At 42.3% G+C, this 27941-nt stretch overlaps 1 protein-coding gene across 1 annotated transcript; it reads left to right on the plus strand.

Moving 5' to 3' along the window:
* Nucleotides 1-4253: 4253 nt before the first annotated feature.
* Ndufa12 (NADH:ubiquinone oxidoreductase subunit A12) lies at nucleotides 4254-26066 on the plus strand. Its single transcript, XM_051206313.1, has 4 exons — nucleotides 4254-4364; nucleotides 5009-5091; nucleotides 8251-8338; nucleotides 25764-26066. The coding sequence occupies exons 1-4, from the start codon at nucleotides 4279-4281 to the stop codon at nucleotides 25942-25944; spliced, it is 438 nt and encodes a 145-aa protein (XP_051062270.1). The 5' UTR covers nucleotides 4254-4278; the 3' UTR covers nucleotides 25945-26066.
* The last annotated feature ends 1875 nt before the right edge of the window (nucleotides 26067-27941 follow it).

Here is a 27941-nt window from a genome sequence, read left to right on the forward strand (position 1 = left end):
GTAGATGACAGGGTCATATCACAGTGTTTGGTACTTTTGTCATCTCAAGACAGTAAGCAGCAGACTCAGAAAATACTCTAAAGCAGTGTACTAATGGTTAAGATATTTCTTATATTTTTCCTGATTAAATTTGTAGTTATATTGGGAAGTGGTTTTGAAACTATATTAAAATATGACTTGTTACAAATTTCTGTATTCTGTCAATGTATTTTATTTCAGTAATCTATTTATTCAGTCTTTGGATGTCTTCCATGTCATAGGGCAGGGAGAGTATCCCAGTGGGAGAGCTTGTGCCTAATTTAGTAGTTACAAGGCCCAAGTTCGATCTCCAGCACTAGAAGGGGGAAAAAAAATCATGTAAGCATTTTAAGAGCAAAATTGATGGCTCAGCAAGATGACATAGTGAGCCAAAGCACTTTCCAGGAAAGCCCAGCTACCTGGGTTCACTACCCTTTGAGGTCCCAGCATGCACCATGGCACATACATGCCCCTTCTTGCCTCCCACACACGCACATGATAAGATTGTATAAACAGACAGCCTGCATTGACAGGGGAATAAATACATAAAGCATGCAGACTATCATTTACCCAGTTTATTGTTATATGTGTAACAATACTTTTAAAATTACATATGCATATTAAAACTAATGGTCCCAAAGCTAGAGAACTGGGAATAATAAGCATAGGTAATTATACCTGGGGAGGCAGGAGTAAGATGCAAACAGGGAAGGATATGGAAAGAGCTTCAAACTATTGGTAGTATCTCAAGCATCAATTGTTCTGCAGTAAGCCACCCCAAACATACCTGTTGAAATGTGCATTTTCTCATGAATCTACAGTATGGACAGAGGTTGTCAAGGGCAACTTGATTCATTCACAAGTAATGGGTTTAAATTTTTGTAGTCACTCAAGTGTTTGGAAGTTGTTGGAGGCTGTGAGACTTGCAGTGAGACAGAACCAGGCCTTGTCCACAGTTCCTCTGTTCTGTCCCTCATAACCTAGTGACTGTGTTCTAAGGGTAAGAGCTGGGCGGTGGTGGCGCACACCTTTAATCCCAGCACTTGGGAGACAGAGGCAGGCAGATCTTTGTGAGTTCGAGGCCAGCCTGTTTTACAAAAGCTAGTTCCAGGACAGGCTCCAAAGGTACACAGAGAAACCCTGTGTCGAAAAACAAAACAAAAAAAGGTTGGCAGAGTCAACTGGAAGCCAGTTTGCCTTTTCTTCCCTGCCATGACTCTTCTGCATTCTCGTCATCAAAGGAAGTAAGTGTTGGAGAGGAATATGAAATGAACATTATGACTCAGAACAAAATACAATTAACCAAAAACGTCCATTTAGCATGACATCAACAATGTTCACCTTATAGTACATCCTCATCTCTTTTAGTCCCTGTGTTTGGAGGGTGGGTTTTGGAACCCTGTGCACTGTTGGTGGGACAATTAAATGGTGCAACCACGGTGGAAAACAATATAACGATTCCTTTAAAATAAAATTACCGTAGGATCCAGAAGTCCTACTTCTGGGTATATGTTCAAATGCTTAGGAAACAGCACCTCAGTATTTGCATACCCACATTGCTCACAATGGTCAAGAGGTGAAAGCAACCCAAGCTAAATTACCACAATGAAAGAATGGACAGAGAACAGTTAATACGTACGTGAGATGGGATTGATTTATTTACTATTCAGCCTTACAAACAAACAAAAACCAATCCAAGGGCTGGAGAGATGGCTCGGGTCACTATGTGCCTGCCTTGCAAGCATGGGAACTGAAGAAACATCATCAGAGCCCTAGTAGCAAATGCTGGGTATGAAAGTAGATGATGCCCCAGGAACAACACGGTTGTCCTCTACATGAATATTTACACACATACATATAAACACACAGAAATCTAAAGGGAAAAACGTAAATACTACACAATCCCATCTATTGTAGATATTTTTAATTAGTCAAACTAAAGGGACAATGGCAGTTACCCGGGGTTGTGGAGAATTGGGGGAGTGGTGGTAAGTATAACGTTTCCATCCTACAAGATTATTAAACTAGAGACTTGTGCTGCACAGTGTACATGTAGCCAACCCTGCTGTGGGTGTAAAATGATTATCAGATTATTCTAACTCAGCATGAGACATTTTTTAGCCTGCACAAAGGTCTGAATTGCATCTTCAACACTACAAAAAAGTTAAGATGGTGAATCTGTTTTCTCTCTCTCTCTCTCTCTCTCTCTCTCTCTCTCACACACACACACACACACACACACACACACAGAGAGAGAGAGAGAGAGAGAGAGAGAGAGAGAGAGAGAGAGAGAGAGAGTTTAGCTCCAAATCATTCTTTTCAAACTGCTGAGAGAGAATCAAGCACTCCCCTGACTTATATATGGTCTGTATGGGGGTGGTGTCTGTGGTTAACATATGAAGAAGGGGGAAGATTATGTAAGCAGTACTGACTCTGCCACTCCATGAGCATGGGCCTTCTTCACTTTCTTGCCTTGGGGTCTTAAAATGTTCATTCTAGGGGTCTTTTTTCATGGACGGGATGGTTTTACTGATTTCTTTCTCAGCATGTTTACTATTGCTATAGACAGAACCTACTGGTTTTTGATTCCTAATTCTGTACTCTGCCTTTGCTGAAAGTATTTGTTGGGTTTAAGAATTTCTTGTGGGCTCTAAGATCTTTCAAGTGTAGGATCACAGCAACTGTGAATGGGTTTAAATTTCTTTCCCATTTGAATCTCTTCCTTTTCCAGATTGTTTCTCTAGCTAAGATTTTGAGCGTCGTATTGAATAAGAACAGAGAGAGTGAGTGTCCTTGCCTTGTTCATGATTTTAGAGGAAATGCTTTCCATTTTTCGTTACTTGGTACAATGTTAGCGATAGGCTTGTCATATCCAGTATTTCCTAAATTGAGGTTGTGTTCCTTTTATTCCCAGCTTTCCCCGCCCCCCATGGTTTTAAGAGGAAAAAGGATGTTAAACTTTATCAAAGGTGACATAATCTTGTGATTTAAAACTGTCCTTAAGGCCGTTTTGTGTTGTATATTATTTATTTATTTATTTATTTATTTATGTATGTATGTATGTATGTTGAACCATACTTAACAGCCAACCAGCTTTGTCATGGTGTGTAGTCTCTATGTATTCTCAAATTCAACATGTGAGGCTTCTGTTGAGAATCTTTATTTCTATGAGGTTTTGTGAAGTGGCCTTACTCAATTTTGGCATTGGGATAATGCTGGCTTTCTTGAGTGAGTTTGATAGTATTCTTTCCCTTTTACTTCATAGAACACTTGGAGAAACGTTGGTCTAGGTCTTTTTTTTCTTTTTAATTTTTTAGATTTGGTAGAATTCAACCGTGAATTAATTCTTCTAGTTCTGGGCTTTTATGTGTTAAGAGACTTTGTGTTATGCCCTCAATCTTATTAATTGCTATGGATCTGCTTAAATTGCTCATAGTCTCATAAATTTTGTTAGGTCATATGTGTCTAAGAATTTATCCGTTTCCTGTATTTTCCAACATTTAAAAAATCCAAGTTTTTTGTAGTATTATCATCTAATTATCCTTTAGATTTCATTGACATGTGTTGCAAAAAATAAAAACACATTTTTAATGTTCAGTTTTGTTAACCTGAATCCCACCCTCCCCCTGGTTATTGTGATTAGGGGTTTGGCAGTATTATTTATTTTATTATAACTCTGTGATGGAGCCCATGTAGTGTCCTTTCGGTCTCTATACGGTGCTTACATTTTGAATATTATCCTAGCAACTAAAATAGCTAACACTTGAGGCATCTTAATTTTGTACTTTTCAATTCCTCCTCACTCCTTACTGACACATCATCAACGTGTGCGTTCAAAATCACGTGCAAAACTACATGTATCAAGGGAACAATACCGATATTAGGTCAGCAGTGCATTCCTTAGTTTCTAGTGCTACGAGGAATTTGGGCATGGGTTCCACACTTTTTGGAGGAAGACACTCAAGTTCGTACAGGAGCAGCTCCCGTCTGGGGAAGCTTTGTTGGGTGTACTGCCCCCGACAGGGTCGCTCTCTGGGTCCAGCCTCTGAAAACCTTCAAACTCTACCTTCAGCAGAGCACCAGCCCGAGCCTGTACTAGAAGCGCTCCGCCCGGCCGGCCAGCTCCAGCTCTGCGCGTGCGCACAGTGAGCTGCCGGCTGCCTCTGGCTCGGGAACCTTCAGCCGGCGGTTTCTTCAGCCGCCGCTTCCGCCCGGCGGGTTTTACCTGGAGCACCGGGGTTGGGGGGCGCGCAGAGGAAAATGGAGCTGTTGCAGGTCCTGAGGCGCGGGCTGCAGCAGGTCACCGGGCACGGCGGCCTGCGGGGCTTACTGCAGATTTTCTTCAGGTAGGAGGCCAGAGCTCCACCCCGGCTCTCCGGGGGCGGCCCCGGCAGGGCCCCGGGTCTTCCCGCCCCGGAGGGCCACAGTTCCCGTCAAGGACGACAGGCTCAGTCCCGGGGCTGTGACCCTCGGAAGTGTCCGGCCGCTGTGACGCCACAGGTCCCCGGGGCCCGGGGTGCAATGACTTACCGCGCCCCCTCGGTGCCCTTGGCGACGCTTTCCGCGGCTGTCGTACCGTAAGGAGGCGATCCAGCCCTCCGTGTCAGGCCCTGATACCCCGGCAAGGAGCAGCCACTGCGGGGAACCGTTTGGAGATAAAGTACTTTCACTCCCGGAAGAGTTTGCTAACCAGTGTCTCTGTGTGCAGGGAAGGTCGTGTTTTAAATATAATTTAAGCATGATCTAGATATAGATGTCCTCACCTGTCTCCCGGGAACACACAGGAGACGCCAGAGTTCTTAGCTGCAAAGCTGATCCTAGAACGTTGAGTGGCTAGAGCCTCCTGCTGAAGGCTGGGGGTGTGCAAGTAGCAACTTCTCCAGAGTCTCCTCATTCTTGTAGCTGGTGCATCAGTAGATGGTATTCGGGCTGAGTTTCTGTTTGAACAGTGAACCAGTCTGAGATGCGTTTTTGCCCCGTGTATTTACAGGGCAAATGATATAAAGCTTGGTACCTTGGTGGGAGAAGACAAATACGGAAACAAATACTATGAGGACAAGAAGCAATTTTTTGGTGAGTACAATATTTTCTATATGAATAATTGGATTGGGGTTGGGATTTTGAGTCTTTTTCCATGTCGTTTGTGAGATTATGCATTCCTTGGGAAGGAATGTAAAACTCAATAGAAGATTTAAAAGATGTGTTCGGACAAGATGGTACAGCCAGTTTGGGCACTTGCCACCAAGCCTGGAGACCCGAGTTATTTTTGTTTTTTGTTTTGTTTTGTTTTGTTTTTTGGTTTTTTGAGACAGGGTTTCTCTGTGGTTTTTGAACTTGTCCTGGAACTAGCTCTTATAGACCAGGCTGGTCTTGAACTCACAGAGACCCGCCTGCCTCTGCCTCCCGAGTGCTGGAATTAAAGGCGTGCGCCACCACCGACCAGTTGACCTGAGTTATTCTTGAAGTAGGCTCTTTAGACGACCTCATGCCTCCTCCTTCAGGAGGAGAAGCCATGACATCGACTACCTAAAACTATGCCAGTTTACAGGGCTGCAAGGTGGTGCCCAGATGTTTGCATCTTATTCTGTTACCATAACATTCTAAACACAAACCCCAGAACTTTAGACTTGGTTTAGATTTTATGAAATTCTCTGAGCTGGGCATTGTGGCTCCTGTGACAGGCTGGGACAGCCCGGGCTACAGAGTGAGACCGTACATCAAAAATAAACAATCAAGGAAATAAAGCAAAAACATAAGAAATAACCTGAAAACTGTTTTTTATAAATGAAGCAGACAAAGCTCAAGGAAATGTCTTTGCCAAGGAGACTTGATCATGTGACTACAGGAGAGCCCCAAGGGTATTCATTCTTTCTTCCCATTACTGCGCTATTGGGAGTCAAACTGACCTTCCTCCTCTCTTCTCAGGTATCTTCATTGCTAATTATTAGAGTGAGATACACTGTTGTACACATTAACTTTTAGTGTCTAGAGTAAAGAGGGAAAGTTGAGCTGAGAATATTAAATAGTTCATTGGTAGAGTCCTTCCCTTGTGTGCCGAAGGCCCTGGGTTCAACACTTAAGTACAGGAGTAAAAAAAAAAAAAAAAAAAGTGCCTTCTCTTGTGAGTTTATTCTGTTTCTCGTCTCCGAGTTTTTAATTACATTTATTTGCTTACTTGTTTTTATGTGTGGGTGCTTGAGTCCCATGGCACACATGTGGCGGTCAGAGGACGACTTGTGAGAGTCAGTTCTCTCCTCCCGTGGTGTAAGCTGCAGAGACTGAACTCAGTCAAGTCCTCACACGTGGCCGCAAGCACCTCTGCCCACTGCCGTCTCATTGGCCCTTGTAATATTACTTCTCTTCTAATACTTTAACTTGTGCGCATTTTAGAGACTTTTAATGGGGGCCAGAGAGAGAGCTCTGTGATTTAGAGGACTTGCTGCTCTGGCAGAGGACTTGGGTTCAGTTTACAGTATGCACATGGTAGCTCACAGCTGTCTGTAACTCCAATTCCAGGGGAATCTGATGCCCTCTTCTGGCCTCCATGGGCACTGAACACACATGTGGTACACATATATACATGCAGACAAAGCACTCATACACATAAAATAAAAATGAATAATTCTTTAAATAATAGTCTAAAAGCAAATTCCTAGATGTGGTTGCTAAGTGTGAACTTGACTTTCAACATGAGAATGATTGTTTTAGATTTAATGGGTGTGGATGTTTTGCCTGCATGTATGTCTGTACACCATGCATGCCTGCCGTCTCTGGAGGTCAGACGAAAGTATCAGATGCCCGGCTAGAGTTAGAATTGTTGTGAGCCGTTGTGTGGGTGCTGGAAACTGAATCCAAAGTCCTCTGTAAGAGCAGCAAGTGCCCTTAACTGCTGAGCCATCTCTCCAGCCCTGACTTTCAACATTTTAAAAATAGATGTCTTATTTGAGAATCCTAAGGGTCAGCTCTGTCATAGTATAAACCTGTTGTCAAGGCCTAATTTATTAAACCTTTCCCATGGTCCATTCCATCAGCCTTGACAGTCCCCTGCCTGGTTGGACTATAGTTCATGTTTAGTTATCTTTCTTTTTTGTAACGTGTGTTTTGTGTGCCACTCAGTCTGGTCTTGAATTCAGCTGTCCTGCCAATGAACATAATGGAAACTGAGAGCACGCACGTGTGTGTGTGTGTGTGTGTGTGTGTGTGTGTCTTGCGTGTATGTGTATATGTCCGTGTGTTTGTGTGTGTGAGTGTGTCTGTGTGTGTGTCTGCGTGTGTGTGTCCATGTGTTTGTGTTTGTGAGTGTGTCTGTGTGTGTGTATGTCTGTGTGTGTCTGTGTTTTTGTGTGTGTGTGTCTGCGTGTATGTGTGTATGTGTCTGCGTGTGTGTCTGTCCGTGTGTGTGTGTGTGTGTGTGTGTCTGTGTGTGTGTGTGTCTGTGTGTGTGTGAGTGTGGCTGTGTGTTTGTGTAGTATGTTGACTGTGTATGGGTGTATGTGTGTGTATAGGCCAGAAAGAAGACAACCTTGAGTATTCCTCAGGCACAATTTACTTTCATCTTTTCCACTCACTGGCCTGGAACTCACCAAGTAGGCTAGGCTGGCCAGCCAGTTTGCCCTTGGGACCAACCTGTCTCTGACTGAGTTGGTGTTATGTGTACCTATCACCATGTCTGGCTTTACTTACTTCATTTATGTGAGCTGTGGAGATCAAACTCGGGTGCTTGTACCTGCGGGTAAGCACTTCACTGACTAGTCTCCTCCTAGCCCTGGGAACAGAAGATAGGCTGCCCGACTCTTTTCACAGATATTTGATAAATACAGTAACACAGCCATACCATATTGAAAACATGAACTATCTTCTTACTTAATCATCATTTATAATACTTCCCTATTATATAAATTTCACATATTTCCAAAGGATCACATGGTTCCTTTTTTGGTATTGATTGATTTAGAAACCTAGGATTAATGTATAGTGTTGTGAATACCTTGGCTCCGGTCTCTGAAGAACTTTTCTGGGAGTACCTTGGGCAGCCAGGACCACATATGCCTTTTCTCTTTGCTCATTCTGTGTCAGGGTATTGGGGAGAAGCAGGAATTCTCCACTGTGAAAAGGTTGCTTCATAGCGCACCAGGATGCCATCCCTTGAGCATTGATGTTATGTGAGAACACAAAGGTTCTGTCTTCTTGGTACTATGTGCATATGCCAAACAATGATCTTCTTCCACCCAGGCCGTCACCGATGGGTCATCTACACCACGGAAATGAATGGCAAAAACACATTCTGGGATGTGGATGGAAGCATGGTGCCTCCTGAATGGTAAGCTAAGCCACCATGCTATTTATTTGGTGGGCAGGGGCAGTGTTTATTTCACACAAAAAAAGGATCTATTACCTAGTTATGTAAAAGGTATTTACTAGTGATGAGTCTGCCTCAGGACACAGTGCTTATACCCACAGCATAAGGGGTTTGAGACAGCAATCACTTGTTTTTTCCCATAACTTTTGTGAGTCAGGGGTTCTAAGCAAAACAAGATGGCTTGTCTCTGCTCTGGGATATCTAGGGTCTTGGAGTTCCAGGCTCATCCAAAGAGTTGCTTACTTTGTAGCTGGCAGTTAATGCTGGCTGTCACCTGGGTGGAGGCATGGCTGAGGCTGTGGTCGAAACACTTCCACATCGCCTGTCACTCAGCTGAGTGCGTCGAGAAAAAGCAAGCAGAAGCCATATTGCCTTGGTAGACCTGACCTTAGAAAGATCCATTATCACAGCCATCGTCCATGCCTTGAAGTGGTTAGAAAGTGCTGTCCCATCCATCAGAAGCCATTGAGTTCCTTTTCTTGAAGGCATGCTAAAGTGACATTATATATGTGTATTATATAATGGTAGTCAGGGGAAAAATACATGCCACAGTACCGCATATGTGTGCGAAGGGAAAGGTACAAAGAAACCTGGCCCTGGACTTCTCTTAACAGTTTGAATTCAGGCATGCCCCTCAACTGCTTTAGAGCTTGGTTTCCTCGTGTATGAAATGATAGCCCTAAAATTCCTTAAGCCCCTAAAACCTTAATGGTTTTGTAATATGCATGTTTTGAAACAAAAGCAAAAAATTTAAATGCTCTCACTTAACCATATTTATACAAAATATTTCAGAGCAAAATACTTAACATATTTATTTATTTATTTATTTATTTATGCTTCTTGAAATAACAAACTAAAAATCCTTACCATTTGGTCTAGAAATTTCCATTTAAGAAAATCCAAAAAACAAAGACACAGCTAGAAGTTGCTGGTCTAGTGGTCAAACTTGGAACCTGTCCTCTCAGAAGGTTGAAGAAGGACAGCGTGTATTTGAAGTAACAATGAAAGCAAAGAAGATAAAATGAAGCTGGAATTTATGTGATTTATTAGGAGGTAGAGAAAAAATATGTCATTTTTTTTTTTTTTTTTTTTTTTTTTTGAGGCAGAGTCTTTATATAGCCTAGATTGGCCTCAAAGTCATGATCCTGCCCCAGCTTCCTGGTTATTGGTATAAGTATAGACCACTGAATCCTGCTTAGGAGGTTATTTTAACTCAGGGGACTCAGGGATAGGGAAGTCTTTGAGGGACTGACATTGTAAGAGACTTAGGAAGAGTGGAAGCTCCAGGCAGATTTTTTCCTACAAGCTTAGCTATGTAAGCTCTAGTGTGTCACATACACACACTCCTGGTGTGTCACACACACACACACTCCTGGTGTGTCACACACACTCCTTGGTGTATTACAAGAACAGCAATATGGCCAGTTAGGCTGGGGCATATGCAAGAGGGGGAGATGAGAAGAAATGGGATAGGACAAATAACTATGTTCCAGAACACTATGGACAGTGGTTAATACCTTCACTTTTTATCTAAAATTCTTTGGAAGTCACTAGGAGATTAGGTAGGTTGTGATCTGTTTACGGATTCTTTTCAACAGTTTTGTTTTTTATAAAACAATCTCATTTTCAGAGGTATGATCAGCTTTTGAATCATTTCAAAGTAGGGTGTCCAGACGTGGCTCATCATACCTCAATACCTTAATGTGTAATTACCACAAGCAGGTTATCTCCTGTTTAAACACAAGTTAAACATCGATTTCAAGAAATTATCAATGATATGCCATGGGGTTTGGGTTGAACCTGAGAACTAAATGGATGAAATAGGATAAAATAGGATAAAAAATATGTAAATTGATTTAAGTTTCATGACACAAAGCAACGTGTAAGAAACAAATACTCAGACAGTTAATATTGAATAATGTTAGTTCTCTGTCATTAAGACAGAATGCCTGAAATAATTACATACGAAGAGAAAAGATGAGTTGTGAGAATCATGCTCACCCTGAGAGCTTTAGTTTTGTTTCCAGCTGGAGATGCAGCTCAGAGAATTTGCTCAGGATGTATAAGGATGTATTCAATCCACAGTAACACTCACTTGCTCAGTAAGAATCCATTAAAGTAGGGGAAGGGACGTGCCTGAGAGTTGTGCTGGAAGGGAATGGTATCCTCACAAGTACAGGACTGCATGTGGACAGGTATCACAGAAATAAGGCCATGCTTTTCTTGTCATGCTCTGCCAAGTAGCTTCCAATTTGGATTTGTCCCATTGTTAATTATAGCTTTTGTCAGTTCATTAAGATGTCTGCTAGGTTTTTTCTTAAAAAAGAAATTACTTACTTTCCCTTTGTAGTTAATTAGCATTTTGTGAGGCAATATGTTGAAGTTTCGTATTCCATTCATACGTTTAATCTATTTATGTTAGTATCAATACCTGTTTGAGTCAATGGATTATAATCAGTTTCTATAATTAGTTCTTTTATTAAACTGGGATCAATTTGATTACTGGGAACCCATTTGGAATGGCTTTTGGGTGCTTTTGAAATGACCCCATCCTTCTTAGAGTCCTTCCTTACCTTCTGGTACCAAGTGTTCCCTTTTCACCTCATGGTTTGTCTCTGCTTTGCAGACAATGATTTCTGTGCATGGAGATGGATTAGGGCATACCATCAGGGTCATGAAATTCAGTCCAGTCTGAGGGAAACTAAAGGCCCATGATATTTGCTCTTTTTGCTTGATAGTTTTGCTAGATGATGAAACTGGAAAGGATCTGAAGATTACAGGGTAGTATAGTGGTTAAAAAAGCCATTGGAAGCTATTCTAAAAAGTTGGTGATGAGTGCAATGAAGAAGGACATTTCTGAGACGTGCTGAAAGCTAGGCTTCTCTGGCCAGTTAGCTAAGACATGGATTCAAAGGAGAAGGTCTTGATTGAAGGTAATATATAGCAGAGGTGAACTTTAGGAGAGCAGAACTGACTTCTTGCCAAAGGGAGCCTTAGTGGTCTTGATATTAGATCAGATCAGACATGGCATTCCCTTAAGACCAAGGTGAATCCAGAGTAAGACTTTTCACCCTCCTGCCAAGGCTGAGAGTTGAAGAAGCCACAGGAAAAAGTTTGAGGCTAGTAGGCGTTGTTTATGAAGTTCAGGAATGAAAGCGTTTCTGTGACGTAACAGTCACATGTGAAGCAGCAGGACCACTGTAGATTCTGCAGCAAGGTATCCCGAAGATGCTGCTGAGATCATTAATGAAGGTGGCTATGCAAAATGACAGTTTTAATGCAGATGGAACAGATTGCTCTACACATGAATTTCATAGCTAGGGCTGAGTTGAGATGTCAGTGCCTGGCCTCAAGGTTCAAAGGGTGGTTCTCCTAGTCAAGGCTCCTGCAACTGATGGCCTCAGGTTAAAGTCAGTGCTGTCTGCTGTTCCTGAAAGCCTGTGCTCTGAAGAAGTGTGCAAAACAAAACCAACCAACCAACCAACCAAACAAACAAACAAACAAAAAAAAAAAAAAAAAAAACAAAAAAAAAAAAAAAACCTGTGATCTGTGAAAGGAATGACAAATCCTAGATAGCCGCATTTCTGTTTACAGCCTGATTGACTGATGCCATTGCGGAGACCTAGTGCTCAGAAATAAAGATTCTTTTCCAGTTTTGCTACCCACTGACACCAACCACTTACTGAGTGTTCCAGGGGAGATGCACAAGGAAATGAATGCTTACAATCCTGCTAACACACATCCCTTCTGTAATCCCTGCATCAAGCAGTGATTCTGACTTACATGACTCTGTTCACAAAGTAGTTATAGCTACTACGGACACGACTCCTCTGATGGATGTGAGCAGGTAATTAAAAACCTAGAAAACACTCACTATTGTGGAAAGCATTAAGAACGTTAATAATTCATGGGAAGATGTAAAAATATCAGCATAAGAAAGAGTTGACTCCAGCCCTCATGAATAGCTTTGAGGGATTCAGGACTTCAGAGGGCACTAGAATTAGAAGTAGAATCTGAGATTCCATGTTAAGATATTACTAGATAGGGACTGGGGACCTCTTCCAGAGGTCCTGAGTAAATTCCTGGCAACCACATGGTGGCTCACAACCATCTATAATGAGAGCTGGTGCCTCCTTCTGGTGTGCAGACACACATGCAGACAGCACACTGTATAAGTAATAAAACAAATAAAACCTTTAAAAAAAGACGTTATGAGATGCTTATGGGTCGAGAAAGAAAGAGATCTTTTGAGATAGTGTTTCCTGGTAATGAACATTGCTGAAAGGATTTGGGTTATTACATGAACTTATTTGATAAAACAGGATGGCTTGAGAGGGATGACTCAGGAGGTTCTTCTGTAGATAAAAATGCCATCAAAGAGCCTCAGATACCACTGCAAATAAATTCCTTATGAATGGAAGACCCAGCTGATGTGACGAACTGTGGTGTTGTTTTTAAATGTTCTTTTAAGAAAGTGCCAGGCACTAGAGAGATGACTCCATGGGTAAAGTGCTTCTTGTACAAGCATGAGGACCTGTGTTTGCATCCTCAACACATACATAGTTGGAGGCAGAATTGGCCTGTCCCAGTCAGCAAGTTCCAGGTTCAGGGAAACTCTCAAAGAAGTAAAGGGAGACATGTTGTATCAACCTGCAGTCTCCACATAAACTGCCCCATGAAGCATGCACTGGCATATGTGTTCATGTCTTCATGCACATAGTCACACAAAGAAAAGGAAGAAAAATTGCCAGGCCAGGGGTATAGCCCAGTGTTAGAGTGTCTACAGGAGAGACAAGACTTCAATGGCAAAATGATTCAAGATGTTGGCTAGCAACTTTTAGTAACAAAGTATTATAATTTAGGGTATGCATAGTTTGGAGACATACTTCTGCATACTTACTAGGTGTCAGCATCATGTGAACTTAATTTTTATACATATGTATAGCCAACCAAGAGGGTTCTTGTGATACTTTCCTTTGAATGCTGCTGAGCACACACATATCCCTCAACATTGCTATAGTGGTTTTAATTCCTGTCATGCTTCCTGCCTGATACCACAGATTCCCTTCTCATCTCCCCCAGTCTATGCTGGTATGTTTTCTTTGCTATACTTATTCAATAATTCTTTCTATGTAACTAAATTAGTGTTTCCATCCTAGTCCCCTCAGTACACTGCTACATCCCATTGTGAACTTCCTCCTTGTTCTAGTCTGCCTCCAACACCCACACATGGTTGCTTCTAAGGGTGCCGCTCTTAGCATGGATTTTCTGACTCACCTTGCTGGGTTAACATACAGAATAATGAGGTTTTTTTTTTTTTTTTTTTTTTTTTTGTTGTTTTGTTTTGTTTTTTGTTTTTCCAGAAAGGGTTTCTTTGTATTGTTTTGGAGCCTGTCCTGGCACTCACTCTGTAGACCAGGCTGGCCTTGAACTCACAGAGATCCGCCTGCCTCTGCTTCCCAAGTGCTGGGATCAAAGGCATGTGCCACCAACGCCTGGCTCAGAATAATGAGTTTCATTGTGGCATTTTCATAATTCTTGGGCATATTTTCCTCCCACCCCAGCTTGGTCCCACTTCATGGCTTTTTTATTTTGGTTGCTATGTAGTTTCAAAGAAGAGGGTAAGACATTAGGGTAATCCCTCACGAAGCCGCTGTCCACAGTTAGTTGTCTGGCTGCTGCTAGACCAGCATGCGAGTGATACAAGCTGCAATTTGGGATGGTGTTTGTTATCAGTCATCAACAAGCCTAACCTGGCAAACATCGGCTCACATGCTCCTTGTTAGCAATTGGGTCTTCCCTCCGAGTGCCTCTGTTTGGGCCCTCACGGAGCTACAGCAGAGGTGCCATCTGGAGCTGTAGTCCTGTCTTCACTTTGAAAGGCTACACTACCACACTCACAGGGTCCTTTTACACAGGGATATTTCATGACAGCTGGCTTCCTCAGAGCCAAAAATTGGAGAGAAAGCAAACGAGTCCTCTCCAGGTGGGAGACAGGCTTTGCAAACCTAATCTTAGAAGTGACATTCTGCTTGTTAGGAGTGAGCCAATTACTCCCTACTCTAAATGGGCATTGCACCAGGGCCTGAGTCCAGGAAAGGTGGTCATTGGAGACCCTCAGGAGGCCAGGGCAGTGAGCCAGAGAATCTCCTTTCTCCCCCAGGATGCTTTCACTATATTTTTATCATAGCAACATGAAAGAAAACTAATACATGTGTAAAACTTTTAAATTAAAAGGAAAAATAAATGTTCGTCAAGTTGCTGGGCTGGTGACATATACCTGTAGTTCTAGCACTCCATACACTGGGAGAGAAGCATAGTAAGTTTGAGGCTAGCCTATACTATATAGCAGTACTTTGTCTTAAACAGTGACAGCAACAACTACAAAAGCCTGTTCAGATCGTGATCGTTCGTTCATTTTTAAGTTCAAATTACTTGCTTGTTTTTTTTTTTTTTTTTTTTTTTTTTTTTTTTGGTCTTTTATTTTAAGGTCTTTGATCTGGGGTCCTGGTGGTAGAGTTACCGAGGTACAAAAGCAGAATGGGATGGGGATTTCCTGTGATTTTTAGCAGTGTACTATGTAATTTAAAAGAGTATGCCCTTCGGTGACATGCCTTGCCACTGCTCTGAAGACCGGATAAGAACAGACCAACAGTATTGCTAGAACTTGAGCTCTGGTTGGTAAATTGCTTGGGAGGAATCATGAAAGCCTGTTCAGTAGGTGTGTTTGGGCTTGCCTCAGTGTGAGTGTGCTTGGAGCCGGCACACTCCTGTAGGGATGGGAATTCTAATGCCTGTGCTATGTCTGTAGAGACAGTGGCTGTAGGGGAGCATGAAGCTTTTAATCACAGGCCAGCTCCTGCTCCTGCCAGATGCAACTGCCATCTCAAGGGAGTATGTGCTGTGTCGTAAAAGAACACTGCTCCTGGACGGCTAGGTGAGCTGTCTCCTGCATGAGTGACTGCAAAGCTCTCAATGAGAGGAATGTGTGATGCTGCCCAGCTGCTGGGCTGTGGTCTGAGTCCTCAGGTGCCAGTGAGGCCTTAGATAATCTTGGATTTGTTCAGCAGCTGCATAATCTCACCTGGGGACCGATCTTCTTCCGAGGCATTGGTGAATTTTGTTGGAGTTAGAGACCCTTCGTCACCCTGTCAGTTTTACTTACTCTTCCCTGACCCTGTGGGGAATGGAGCTCACTGTGTGCATCTCGTCCTTGCTCTGCTTCCTTCAGTCTGCCAGCAGCCAGTCCAGCCACCGGCTCCCTCCGTGGATAAGCAGAGGGTGTGCGTGCGTGGGTGTGTGTGTGCTTGTGGGTGGGTGTGTGTGCGTGGGTGTGTGCGTGTGCGTGCGTGGGTGTGTGCATGTGTGTGAGAGAGACTGTGTGTGAGAGAGAGAGACTGTGTGAGAGAGACTGTGTGTGTGAGAGTGTGTGTGTGTGAGAGAGTGTGTGTGAGTGAGTGAGAGAGTGTGTGTGTGTTTGTGAGAGAGTGTGTGTGTGAGAATGTTTGTGTGTGTGTGTGTGTGTGTGTGTGTGTGGTGTGCAGATCTCTCGGAAGGGCACTGGAGCTGTGTGGGACTTGAAAGTAACAACATTACTGTCTGTAAGCTAGCATAGCACTCTGCTCACAGACTCATTCAACTAATATTTAATTGAGGGCCTCACTTCCTGTCAAGTACTGCGATGCATTTACGTGAAAAGTGAGCCGTATATGCCCTCTGGGAGTTCTTAGTCACTTAATGCATACAATCAGGCAGAATAATAATGTTCTACAATTCAGGGTTTTCATTTTCCTGTCAAGCTTTTTTTTTTCCTCTGATGGGATCAGCATTAAGATTTTAATTTCTTCAGGAATTTGTATTGCTTTGATTGCTTCTATGGGATAATTTCAAAGTATTTATTTAAGTAAATAATACATATTTTATACCATTTTTATTTTCCCTCAGTTTTATTCTTAAATTAACTATCCCTATCCAGACAGTAATGCACAAAAGTTTATTTTCATTGGGTATGATAGTTAGCCTGTGCATGGAATTACAGACATAAAAACCAAGAAAATAATGAGTAGCTACGTAAAACTCGACAGAGTTAAAATGTTTGGATTATTTCATGCATATAGAATACAATGATTATTTTCACTTCCATCAGTTGAAGTAGATTTACTGTTTGGGATTTGATGTATGGGAACCCTGAATTGATTAAAAACTGTAGTTTAATGGCTTGCTTAGATTTTTCTCTGGAGTATGTATACTGTATCACCACTTGGTGGCACTTTCTGTTCATTTTTAGCTAACGTCCTTTTTCTCAGTGTAGAGTGTAGAACACTTATTTATGTCTCCTTGTATACTGTCCTCTCTCTCTCTCTTATTCTCTCTCTCTTCTCTCCTTTCTTCCCTCCCCCTCCTTCCCTTTGGACTGTGTTCTAGATTTAAAAAAAAAAAAAAAAAAAAAAAACCAAAGTCAGGATTGGTGGCGTAGGTGGGGTAGACAAAGAGTCAAGTGATTTATTGGGTTAGACTTGGCTGGTCAGTATCACAGTGGTGAAAGATTCACAGAAATCAGAAGGATGAAGTGGTTGTGGTGGTCCATGCCTGTCCTCTCAGTAGTAGGGATGTGGGGGGAGAAGAATTTGGAGGTAAAGTCCGGCCTGAGCTGCATGATATCTTGTACCAGGGAGACAGGGAGAGAGGATTATAGAAGAAAGGCAGGCAGGCAGGCAGGCAGGCAGGCAGGCAGGCAGGCAGGCAGGCAGGCAGGCAGCCTGGGAGGAGATGTAGGTAGTGATGGGTGGGTTCCGTGTAGAGCATTTATGTACAGTGCATGAGTCCTTGAGTTCAATCTGGAGCTCTGTGAAACCACAAAACAAAGCGAAGCCTGGTTATAAAGAGGTGCAGCTGTTAGAGAACCCTTGGAAATGCAGAGGGACGGGGTGCAGCCAGAGTAAGCTCTGAATCCCTTGGCTTGTGAACATCCTTAGCGTTTCACTCACTGGGCCCACAGATCTGGGCCAGCTCTGGAGAAAGGAATGTGTTCTGTGTGAGAGGCCGGCTCTGTGTTGCCTAGCTTGGCTCTGAACTCCTGGGTTCAGGTGGTCCCCCTGCCTCGGCCCCCTGGATTAGCTGCCACCTCTGTCTGTAAGAATGACCGTGGTGAGGAGAGATGTTAATGTTGGTCACGTCCTCTGCAGGAGAGAGTCTGTAACTGTAAGTAATAAGCATTTATGTTTCTGACACGTGCACAAAATGTGCCTTCTTCCCCCTCACAGACATTTCCTGCGTCTCAGCAAACACTCTGCCCCATTCTGCCTGTCTGTTGAGTATTCCAGGAACCCGGGGCTTTTGTACAATGGCAATTTGTATTTAAAATTAACATCCCATTTATTGCAGCTGTAAATCTTAAACTGTAGTTCTTAAGCCTCAAGGCTTAGTTCATAAACAGAATAACAAGATTAGTAAATTGAATACTTTTTGCATAAAAATAAAGAATAATCATTTTCTCTTGTTCTTTGATGAATGTTTGATAAACTCTAATGGAAGGATTAAATTCTCCTAAACAGTTATATCTATTTACAAATTTAGTTCATTACATTATTTTAAGCATTTTAGTTAGGTTACATCTATAAATTTAATATATTTGATTTTTTCCCCATTCTTCACATGCCCAGTGAAGAGGAAGACTAACAACTTCATCGAGCAACTGTTCTGATCACATAGGCAATGTTTTACTCAAGCTAGAAGCTTCAGGGTCATTTCAACTCATCTTTCTCTAACATCTGTCAACTTACTTTTCCTGCTTTACTTCCCTTTAAATTATCACTAATATGCCGTTATTAGCATTGACTGCACTGGTATTCCGTATTTCATCATTGCTATCATGGCCACCGTCCTCTACTTTCTTTATAAAACTGCATTTGTTAGTGTTTGTATTGGGGGGTGATGTGTTGGGGGCTGGCAAATACATGTTACAATGTGTGTGTGTGAGCCAGATATCTTAGTGTTTCTAGTGCTGTGAAGAGACACTGTGACCACAGCAAATCCTATAAAGCAAACATTTAATGGGGTATCTTACAACAGAGGTTCAGTCCATTACCATCATGGTAGGACATGGCGGTAAGCCAGTAGACATGTTCCTGGAGAAGGAACCGTGAGTCCTGTGTTTGGCCCGCAGGTAACAGGAAGTGAACTGAGTGTCACACTGAGCCTGAGCAAAGGAGACCTCAAAGTCCACCCCCACAGTGACACACTTCCTCCAGCAAGGCCATACCCACCCCAACAAAGCCACACCTCCTAATAGTGCCACTCCCTATGAGCCTAGGGGTGCGATTACATTCAGTCTACCACACCAGAGAACAATTTTGTGAGGTTGAGTCTCCTTCCATCTTTGTGTTGAGTCCAGGATCTCACTCAGGTCTACAGGCTTTCTGGCAAGCACCTTTACCAGCTAAGACATCTTGTCAACCTCACGTCTTTTCTCTCTGAGAGCATTAAACATCTGGTCACTACCCTGTGACTGCCACTCTAGCCAAAGCCACAGTTATCTCCTGCTTGGCTTCTGGAACAACAGCCCCAATGATGTGATTACACCCTTGCAGCCCACTGCCATTGTCTGCCATAATAAAGTCTGGGGGCAGCCATCTTCACTCTTGCATCACTGCTGTGGGTTTTTGTTTGTTTGATGCCTTGTATTTGGGGGTTTTACTCATTATCTTAACTGACTGAATTTAAGAGTCACCCTGGAGGGGGGCGCTTATGCATGTGAGACGAGCAGCTCTGAGCACTGCCTGCATTTGTGTTTGGCCTCATTGACCCTGGCCTTTTCTTAAACTGTGAGGATACTCTTGCTGCTGCAGGCTCTTCACAGAGGCTGTTTCCCTAGGCCTCAAATGCCCTGTAGAGATGAGGCCTGCGTCCCATCTCACTGCCATCCTCCCCCATTGACCTATGCCTCTGCCCAGCATCTAATTTCATTTTTTACATTCCCCTTTTATTGGATAGACTTTTTTCTCATACCCTCATTATAGTGTCCCTCCCTCTACTTCCAGCTCCTCCCTACCTCCATCCCATCCTAACCCTTCCCCTTTCTGTCCCTCACTAGAAAACAAGCAGGCTTCTAAGGGGTAATAAAAATATAGGATAACATGAAAACTAGTGCATCAGAATAGGACAAAACAAATGGAAGGAAAAGAGCCCAAGAAAGAGAACAGGAAACAGACAGATGCACAGAGCACTTGATAGCACACTCAGGAGTCCCATGAAAACACTGAACTGGAAGCCATAATATATATGCAAAGGGCCATGTTTGTATTTATGGATCTGGGGTACCTCACTCAGGATGGTTCAAAAAACAAAACAAAACAAAAGCGAAATCATGAAATTCTCAGGTAAATGCTTAGCATTTGTTGTGTAGTTTTTATTTCTTCTCTGTCCCTTCAACTACCATGCTAAAAACTACCTAGCACATAGATAAATGTTTGTTGGATGAAGATACATTTTCTTTGAAGGAATCATTATTCTTAGATACAATTTACTTAAAGTACTTAATGCACAAATGAGACTCCTTTATGATACTGAAAAGACTTTTTATTTTATGTGTATGACTGACTTGCCTGCATACATGTTAAGTGGATCTTCTGTCTGGGAGGCTGGAGAAGTTCCCTGTCCTTACCCCCTGGAACTGGAGTTGCTACAGACAGTTGTGAGTCTCCATGTGGGTGTGGGGAATAGGACCAGGGTCCCTCCCAGAGCAGGAGTTGCTCTTGCCTGCTGAGCTGTCTATCAGTGCCCACCCCCCTCCCTGCTGGGATTAAAGGTGGACAAAACCACACTATGCTTGAAATAGGTCCCTCTTAATGTTTGAGTTTTGGCCATAAAATCAGAATGCTAAAAGACTATGTTGTAAGAAACTATAAGCTAAATAGTTAGATTTTTCTCCCACTATTTCTAAAAGTCTAAGGTCTAACTATGTAGCCTAGGGTGGCCACAGACTCACCATCCATCCTCCTGCTTCTGTCCCCTAAATGCTGGAATGGCAGGTGTGAACTACCACACCCAGCTGTTTTGATTTTGTTTTTGAGACAAGGTTTTAGTAGGCCTACTGGCCTGAAGTTTGCTTTGCAATCTAAGGCCGGCATGGACTAGTAACCCGTTTGCCTGTGTGCCTCTATGCTAGGGTTGCAGGCATCCAAAAAAGAGGCTTACATTTTACAAAGAAAAGTTAATGGAATTTTCTCTACTTGAGGTGTAGAAGTAAGCTGGAGTTAGTCTTCTGAAACAAAGAACTGTTCTTTCTGCCAGTGTCCAGAAATTTTAAAAATCTTTATTGTATTCATAGGTTATCATGACCATGGTACATTCTAGGTCTATTACAAGTAGGAAATTAGATAGATATTTTCAAGATTTGCGTGTGACCGTTATTGAAAGGCATTGCATTGTAGAAATGACCTAGAAAAACATTCACTAAGGTAGACTGAGAGAAACATCTGTCTATGACTAAGCCATTTGTGTAGTTCAGAGGAAATGATTTGTTTTAGATGGTACCTTAAGTGAAGTAAGGTTGGGAGCCAATAGAATCTATTTATAATTTCAAAAATAATGACAGAAGGCTTGGGTAGAATTTATAAACCATTTCCTGAATTGGTTTGATCAAAGGTATTTCTTTTTAATACACTTGATTTCTTCTTATTAAATAGTATGTGTTTGTTATGGAAAATAAAGGAAATAAGCATCAGATGGAAACAATAGCCATTAACATTTTGATATGTATTATTCTGATCTCCTTTTCTATGTACATATACCTTTTGCTTTCATTCTTTAACATATTTAAAATTTTAAATTTTACTCATTTTTGTGTGTTATGTGTGTTTTACATGAGTTTATATGTACCAAATGCATGCAAGAGCCTGCGGAGGTCAGAAGAGGGCGTCAGATCACCTGGAACTGGGCTCCCTGGGTCCTCTTCAATAGTAATAAGTGTTCTTGACCACAGAGCCATGTCCAAGTCCAAAATTTTGGGGGTTGTTTGGTGTGTGTGTGTATATACACACGTATGTGTGCGTGCCTGCCTGCCTACTGTGTATGTAGGTCTTACAGAACCCAGAAGAGGGTGTCATCTCTGTACCTGGGGTTACAGGTAACTGTAGTGGGCATCAGGAACTGAATTTAGGTCTTCAGCCATACCCATCACCACCCTGAACCAGTGAGCTATCTGTCAGCCCCCAATTTAATGATTAATGTCCTTGTTCTGTCACCTTGGACAAACCCGTTAAAGTCTTGTGCACTGGATCCCTTGGTTGCTATATTGGAGGTATAATCTCCACTCCTCATATTACAAGGATAAATGAATTAATGGATTTTGAAGTATTTAGAACAATGCCCATGATTTACAAATGCTATCTAGGTATTGTTTAAAAAATAATGCTTTTCTACCTAAAAATGTGGCAAATTTTATGAAGCGATAGAGTAGTCTGTGCTGTAATTTATGGTGAGAGTTGAGTCCGGTGGCTGTGCCACGCATAACTGAAGTGTTGCTTTTTATTCTTGGCTTTGTTCTTTCCATTTTCTCACTATTATAAATAAAGCTGTGACCAACATCTTCCTTGTACACAAGTGTTTGGCCCAGGGGTCCTTCTTTCTTTAAGGCAGATTCCTTCAAGAAAGAAAATTAAATACAGCATACATGGTCTATAAAGTTTGGAAGAATTAAAAAATCCAAGTGTATAATGACACATATTGTATTCTAGTGAATATTTGAAATAAACTGTACATTTACTAAGACATTTTAGATGTTTATTATCTCCAAAATATCTGTTTTAGAAGATTAGTTATCTCTTGGTTTATCCTAAGCACTTGGACTCTGTCTGGAATTTTTTGATGTGTAATGGGAAATCTAACTTAGTTTTCTTTTTTAAACAAATTCATCCTAGCAGTATGTTAAGAAAGTTTTGCTTTTCCTAATGATGTGACAAGCCAGTCCTTCTGGTTGTCTCAAGCCTGTGGGGACTAGGAGTCTTCCTGTCTGCTGTCTGTACCAGTTCTTACACATTCCGTTTGTGACAGCATTTGATATCTGCTAGTGACAGTCTTCCTAGTGTTAACAGCATTCACCATTGTCTTGGATGGACTGCCCACTGATTCATGAATAATGTCATTAAACTCTGAAGGAGGACCTATGGAGATTTGATTCGCATTGCATTTAATTAATAGTCACTATGTTAACAAGCTTTGAGTTGGTTATCTTATAAACCATGTTTGATTTTTTTTTAAAAATTTATATCAATTTGGGTTGGATAGATGGGGTGGGAAGGAGTACAGTAATTATGATTTAACATCTTTGTTTCCAATTGTGTTGATTTATTTCAGTATATTTGAGTATTGATTTTTCCCAAATGTCACAGCTTTTCATTATAAATTCTCTTTTTGTCTTTGTAACATTTCTCCTTTTTTGCTTGTGTCCTTATTTGTGGTCTTAGGGCTCTGCCAAGTTTTTATATTTTGTCTCCGGATAGCACAGTTACCTGTTTTGTAGACAGTGCTCTTAGAATGTTGGCATCTTTAAGTCATTTGAATAAATATGACCCTTAGTTGAAAATACTTTGCAAATAAAATACTTTGGTGTGGAAACCTAAAGGTACCATTTCTTTCCCTTTTATTTAATAATCATAACAAAAACAGAAATGTTACATTATTAGCCTGGCAGGCCATAAACATTTTCTTATTTCTTTGTAGCTTATTGTAATGATAATAGTGTGTGTGTATGTGTGTGTGTGTGTGTGAGAGAGAGAGAGAGAGAGAGAGAGAGAGAGAGAGCCTCACTATGTAGCTCAGCCTGGCCTCGAAGTCACAGAGATCTGATTGCTTCTGCCTCCCTAGCACTGGAATTAAAGGCATGCGCTACCACACCTGGCTAATGATAGATTGTTGTTTACTTGTTTCCTAATGCTTGCATGTATCTTTGCAAATTTATGAAAATGGTCTTTTCCTTGCATTTTCTTTCTTTCTTTTTTTTTTTTTTTTTTTTTTTTTTTTTTTGTGAGCTCTTCAATTTATCACTTAAGTAATCAAATAGGTATTTGCAAGCTTTAGACTATGGTTTCTTAAATATCATTTTAACCTTCAGTGGTCTTGAAAGTAATTAATTGAAAAAAAGTTTTCTTGTTACTTAAACTGACTCAATGAATCTCTATTGTGCCTTAAACTCAAATAGAACCCTTTGGGGTGTGACAGGCTTGCTTTGACAGCTAATCCCTCTTCTTAGTAATTGACAGGTCCTGTCTCACAACCTGTAGCCGTGAGGGCTTCCATATTTTGTTAGTGGTCCTGCCTTGTTGGTCCCAGTCACTCAGTAATGTTGTTTCCTTTGTAAGATGTTAGGTAGACACCAATCCAGCTTATAGTCTCCTTGGCCAATGCTTGTCGATCATGACACAATTGTTAGATTCAATAGGAATTGTAATATATGTATTACAACATGTAATATATATGTATATGTTTTACCGCTTTTAGCCAGTTGCTCATCTGAACCCATCAGTTACTGCTGGCAGCCAGTCCTAGCTAGCAGTGTGCTCAGCTTCACGTTTACTGTTGAAGTGAAACCTTGTATCCTTCATCTTTGCAGCTAAGTAGTCGCTTCCCCCTTTGGAGCTACAGCTCTAGTTCTGTGGCTCCTTCTCTTGCAGTGGTGGTTTCTCTGGCTCCCGAGCCCCAGGGTCCCGAGTGATCTGATATGACAGCTTCTCTCTCTGCTTCCTTTCCCTGGGTACATTGTCTGCTTTTGCTTCCTTTTTGTCTCTTGAATTTAGAGCCTTTTCTCATTACTGAGTTTTTCCCTTTCTACTCCGTGTCGAGCCAGGTTCTTCAAGTCTCCCATCAAATATCCTTTGGAACCTGCAATTATTTATTGTGTTATGTGCTTATGTGTGCTTTTGTGTACAGTACGCTCGCCATGGATGTTCAGGGTCAGAGGAGCTAGTCTTCCCCCGTGTGAGTTCTGAACTCGGGTCCTCAGCCTTGGTGGGAAGCACCTTTGTCTGCTGACCCATCTCTACTCCCCTTGAAATTGAATTAGATATCCTTTGAAACCCAAAATCGTAGGGACTTCAAGCTATGATTTTGTGTGCCTGTTTGTTTGTTTATAGGCCGAGTCTTGCTGATGTAGCCAAGACTAGTCTTGCATTGCATCCTCCTACTTCTGCCTTGATACTGATCTTGTACGGCCATGCCCACGTTACATTCTAACCTCTGAGGAACCGGGGAGCTTTGTTTCATTTCGTTTTACAGTGTTGTTGTAACTCAGGCCTCACACATGCCTGGCCATCTCTCTACTACTAAGATGAAGTGAACTCTTAGTCTACTAAGTTAGTGCACTTTCAGAAACCCCTCCCGTTTAACAATGTGTTCTGAGTCCCAATACCTTCAGTAACGACAGTCCGGCATTATTCAGTATGTCTCTTCAGTATTACTTCAGAAAATAAAGACAACAATTACTTGACTATACTCATTTTATTTATTTATTTTTTTTTTTAAGGTAACAACTACTTCCTGCTATTCAGAATTGACTAGTTTTCTTGTGTGGCTGGCCTGTTCAGTTCTAAAGGAAGAATGTAGTGTATTTTGAGCAACATTGTAACACTTACATAGTTTGTGTTGCTGTAACTATGTTTTCATCAAATCCCATTTGAATCTTAAGGGTATAGTTTGATTACTGTAGGAGACAGGGTCTCATGTTGCCCAGGCTGCTGTCGGGGAATTCCTGAGCCCAAACAGTCTTCAGTCTTTCGCCTGGGGAGCAGCCAGGGATGCAGGTGTGCACCAGCTTGTCCAGCTTGACTATGATTCTTTCCCCCAACACACACGCGCGCGTGCGCGCACACACACACACACACACACACACACACACACACACACAGGGCTAGAGAACCAGTCACGTGTTCTTGCACTGAGCTAAGGCCCAGCCCCAAGATTTCGTATTTTAATACAAGTTGTTTATTCTGTAGTGTTCACGCCCCAGCTGGAGTTGAAGACAGGTGCAGAAACCATTTTCTCCAGCAGAGCCCTCATGAATTTCAAATGGAGGCTTTGTGAGCCCGTGCAACCTGAGCTCATTTAGCCTGTAAACTCTCAGACTAACACTGTTTATAATCCACTCTAGAGTAATGTTTTTACATCCACAGCCAGGATCCATGTTGTAAGTGTTCTAGAACGACAGCATTGTTTTCTTTATTTGTTATACATCCGATAATGTTGTAACTGAAAAAGGATGACACCTTGAATTTGATGAGACTTAGTGATGATGGTGGCCAGCACTAGCAACGCTGAGTGTCTGCGGGCGGGGTTTCTAGGTACTCTGCTGCACTTTGACCTTGGACCATAACTGGGATCTCTCCTCTTTAAGGCACCGTTGGCTTCACTGCATGACTGAGGACCCTCCAACAACAAAGCCGCCCACTGCTCGTAAATTCATCTGGGCAAACCATAAATTCAACGTGAGTGGCACTCCGGAGCAATATGTCCCTTATTCCACCACGAGAAAGAAGATTCACGAATGGGTCCCACCTTCGACACCTTACAAGTGACAACAGTGAAGATAGTCCCAGCACATACAGGATGGTACAGGGTTTTTCTTGAATTCACACTTGTACAGCTGACCATGAACTTGATTAAAGTCGCTTGACCAAGCAGTGTCTTGGGTATCTTTGCCATTTGTCATTCATTACCTGCAAAATAGAAGCACACATACGAGGAAGAGTAATTGATGTAGATATCATAGGAGGTGGCTGTCTGATGTAAAGGTCCCAATTCTAGGAGGTACTCCAGTGACCATGTGTGAGGTCACCTTCCTGACTGCCACGGCTAATGATATGGGCGGGCCTACTTCAGACCTGACTCAGATTGTGGTTGGGAAGTTATGTGAGAACAAATGTTGAGTGACAGCATAACTCAGCGCTTCTAGTGTGGCTCTCGATGGAGAAGGTTATTTGAAATGTCCTGTTTACTGGGTTTTAGTCTTTTTTTCCCCCTTCTTCCTTTTTTTAAGACAAGATTTCTCTGTGTAACAGTCCTGGCTGTCCTGGAACTCACTATGTAGACCAGGCTGACCTGGAACTCACAGAGATCCGCCTGCCTCTGCCTTCTGAGTGTTGGGATTAAAGGCGTGCGCCACCACCGCCCAGCTGGGTATGGATCCTTTAATAGTTTGTTTTAGTCTGTTTTCTCCACATTCCAGTCTAATCCTTCCTTCCTTCCTTCCTTCCTTCCTAATGACAAGACTCATGTAGCCCAGGCTAGCCTCAGGGTTACTCTGTATACTAAAGCTGAGAGTCACTCAGAACTCCTGATCTTCCTGGGATTATAGGCATGCACAGTCACACCTGGCTTTGGACTGCTTTTAGAATCCAGAGACCTGGGCAGCCAAGCCAGCATCTCTGAGAGGGGGCACATAAACTGGTACATTTGACAGTCCATCCTGTGGTTCCATCGGAACCAAAGAAATCAGCACTCTAGAACCAGTTCTAAATCTTCCTTAGTTGCTAGAACAAACTGCTTGTTCCAAGTCCTCCCCCTGGGTATCCCTCATTTAGCCAGATCAGGCTGAACCTATCTGGGAGACCCTGTTCAGCAGGCTCTCTATGACAACTTTCTACATTTTGCTGATTGATTGATGAAGCACAGGACTAAACAGTAAAAGGCAGCCTGTGCTGGGTTGAGATTTCACATGCCATCTTCATCTCCCATTGACGTCTCTGTCAAAAGCATTGTTTTTTTATTGTCCTGAGAAGGAGATTGGCAAGAGGAACTAAGCAGTACTTAGCCCTGACTCAAGGACTATGCTGTAGCAGTAGATAGGTGTAGAAGGCTTACCTGTGTAGCCATTTTCTCCAGTGACATACACTTGGATAGGAATTAGCTCCGAATCCCAAGGATCAATGAGTATGTGCTCCAAGATAACTCTAGTTTTGGGGTCGCTATTATGGCCCTGGTCAGAATGAAGGGTTGGTGATTGAGTGGAGACTATTTCATTGTGAGCCTCGGGACACCGACCTGTACATATGCATCCCTATTTCATGGTTTATATCCTCGTGTCCCGCGTGTAAATGTGGTAGACATCATTTGCAGTTGGGAGCATTGGCTCCTTGTCCTGGGGACTAAGTGTTCTGTGAAGCAAAGGTTGGGGAGAGCCATTACAAACCTCCTGTATTTTAAGTGTGTCCCTAAGGGTTTGTGTGTTGAAATCTTAACTCCCAGTGTGAGATAGGAAGAGAGTAGAAGTTTAATCTGGCCATGATGCTTAGAGATGGGACTTTTGCAGAGTGACTAGGATTAGACAGGGACATCAGTATAGAGCCCTGTGATCTAATACTGGTGGCTTTATAAAGACAAAAGGAGGCCTGAATACAGGTCCGCATGAACTCCCCGATGTGTCTCCCTTGTACCATCTTGAAACTGCTAAAAGAAAGGCATCACTAGATGCTGCCCCTTGGTCTTAAATCAGCTGTGAGCCAAAGTAAGCATCGGGGTAGGGGAAGTCAGGGTGACCTAGCTGACCTGGGACTCCCTGGGTAGACCAGGTTGG

Source organism: Phodopus roborovskii, unplaced genomic scaffold (genome assembly GCF_943737965.1).
Source record: "Phodopus roborovskii unplaced genomic scaffold, PHOROB, whole genome shotgun sequence".
Classification (NCBI taxonomy): domain Eukaryota; kingdom Metazoa; phylum Chordata; class Mammalia; order Rodentia; family Cricetidae; genus Phodopus; species Phodopus roborovskii.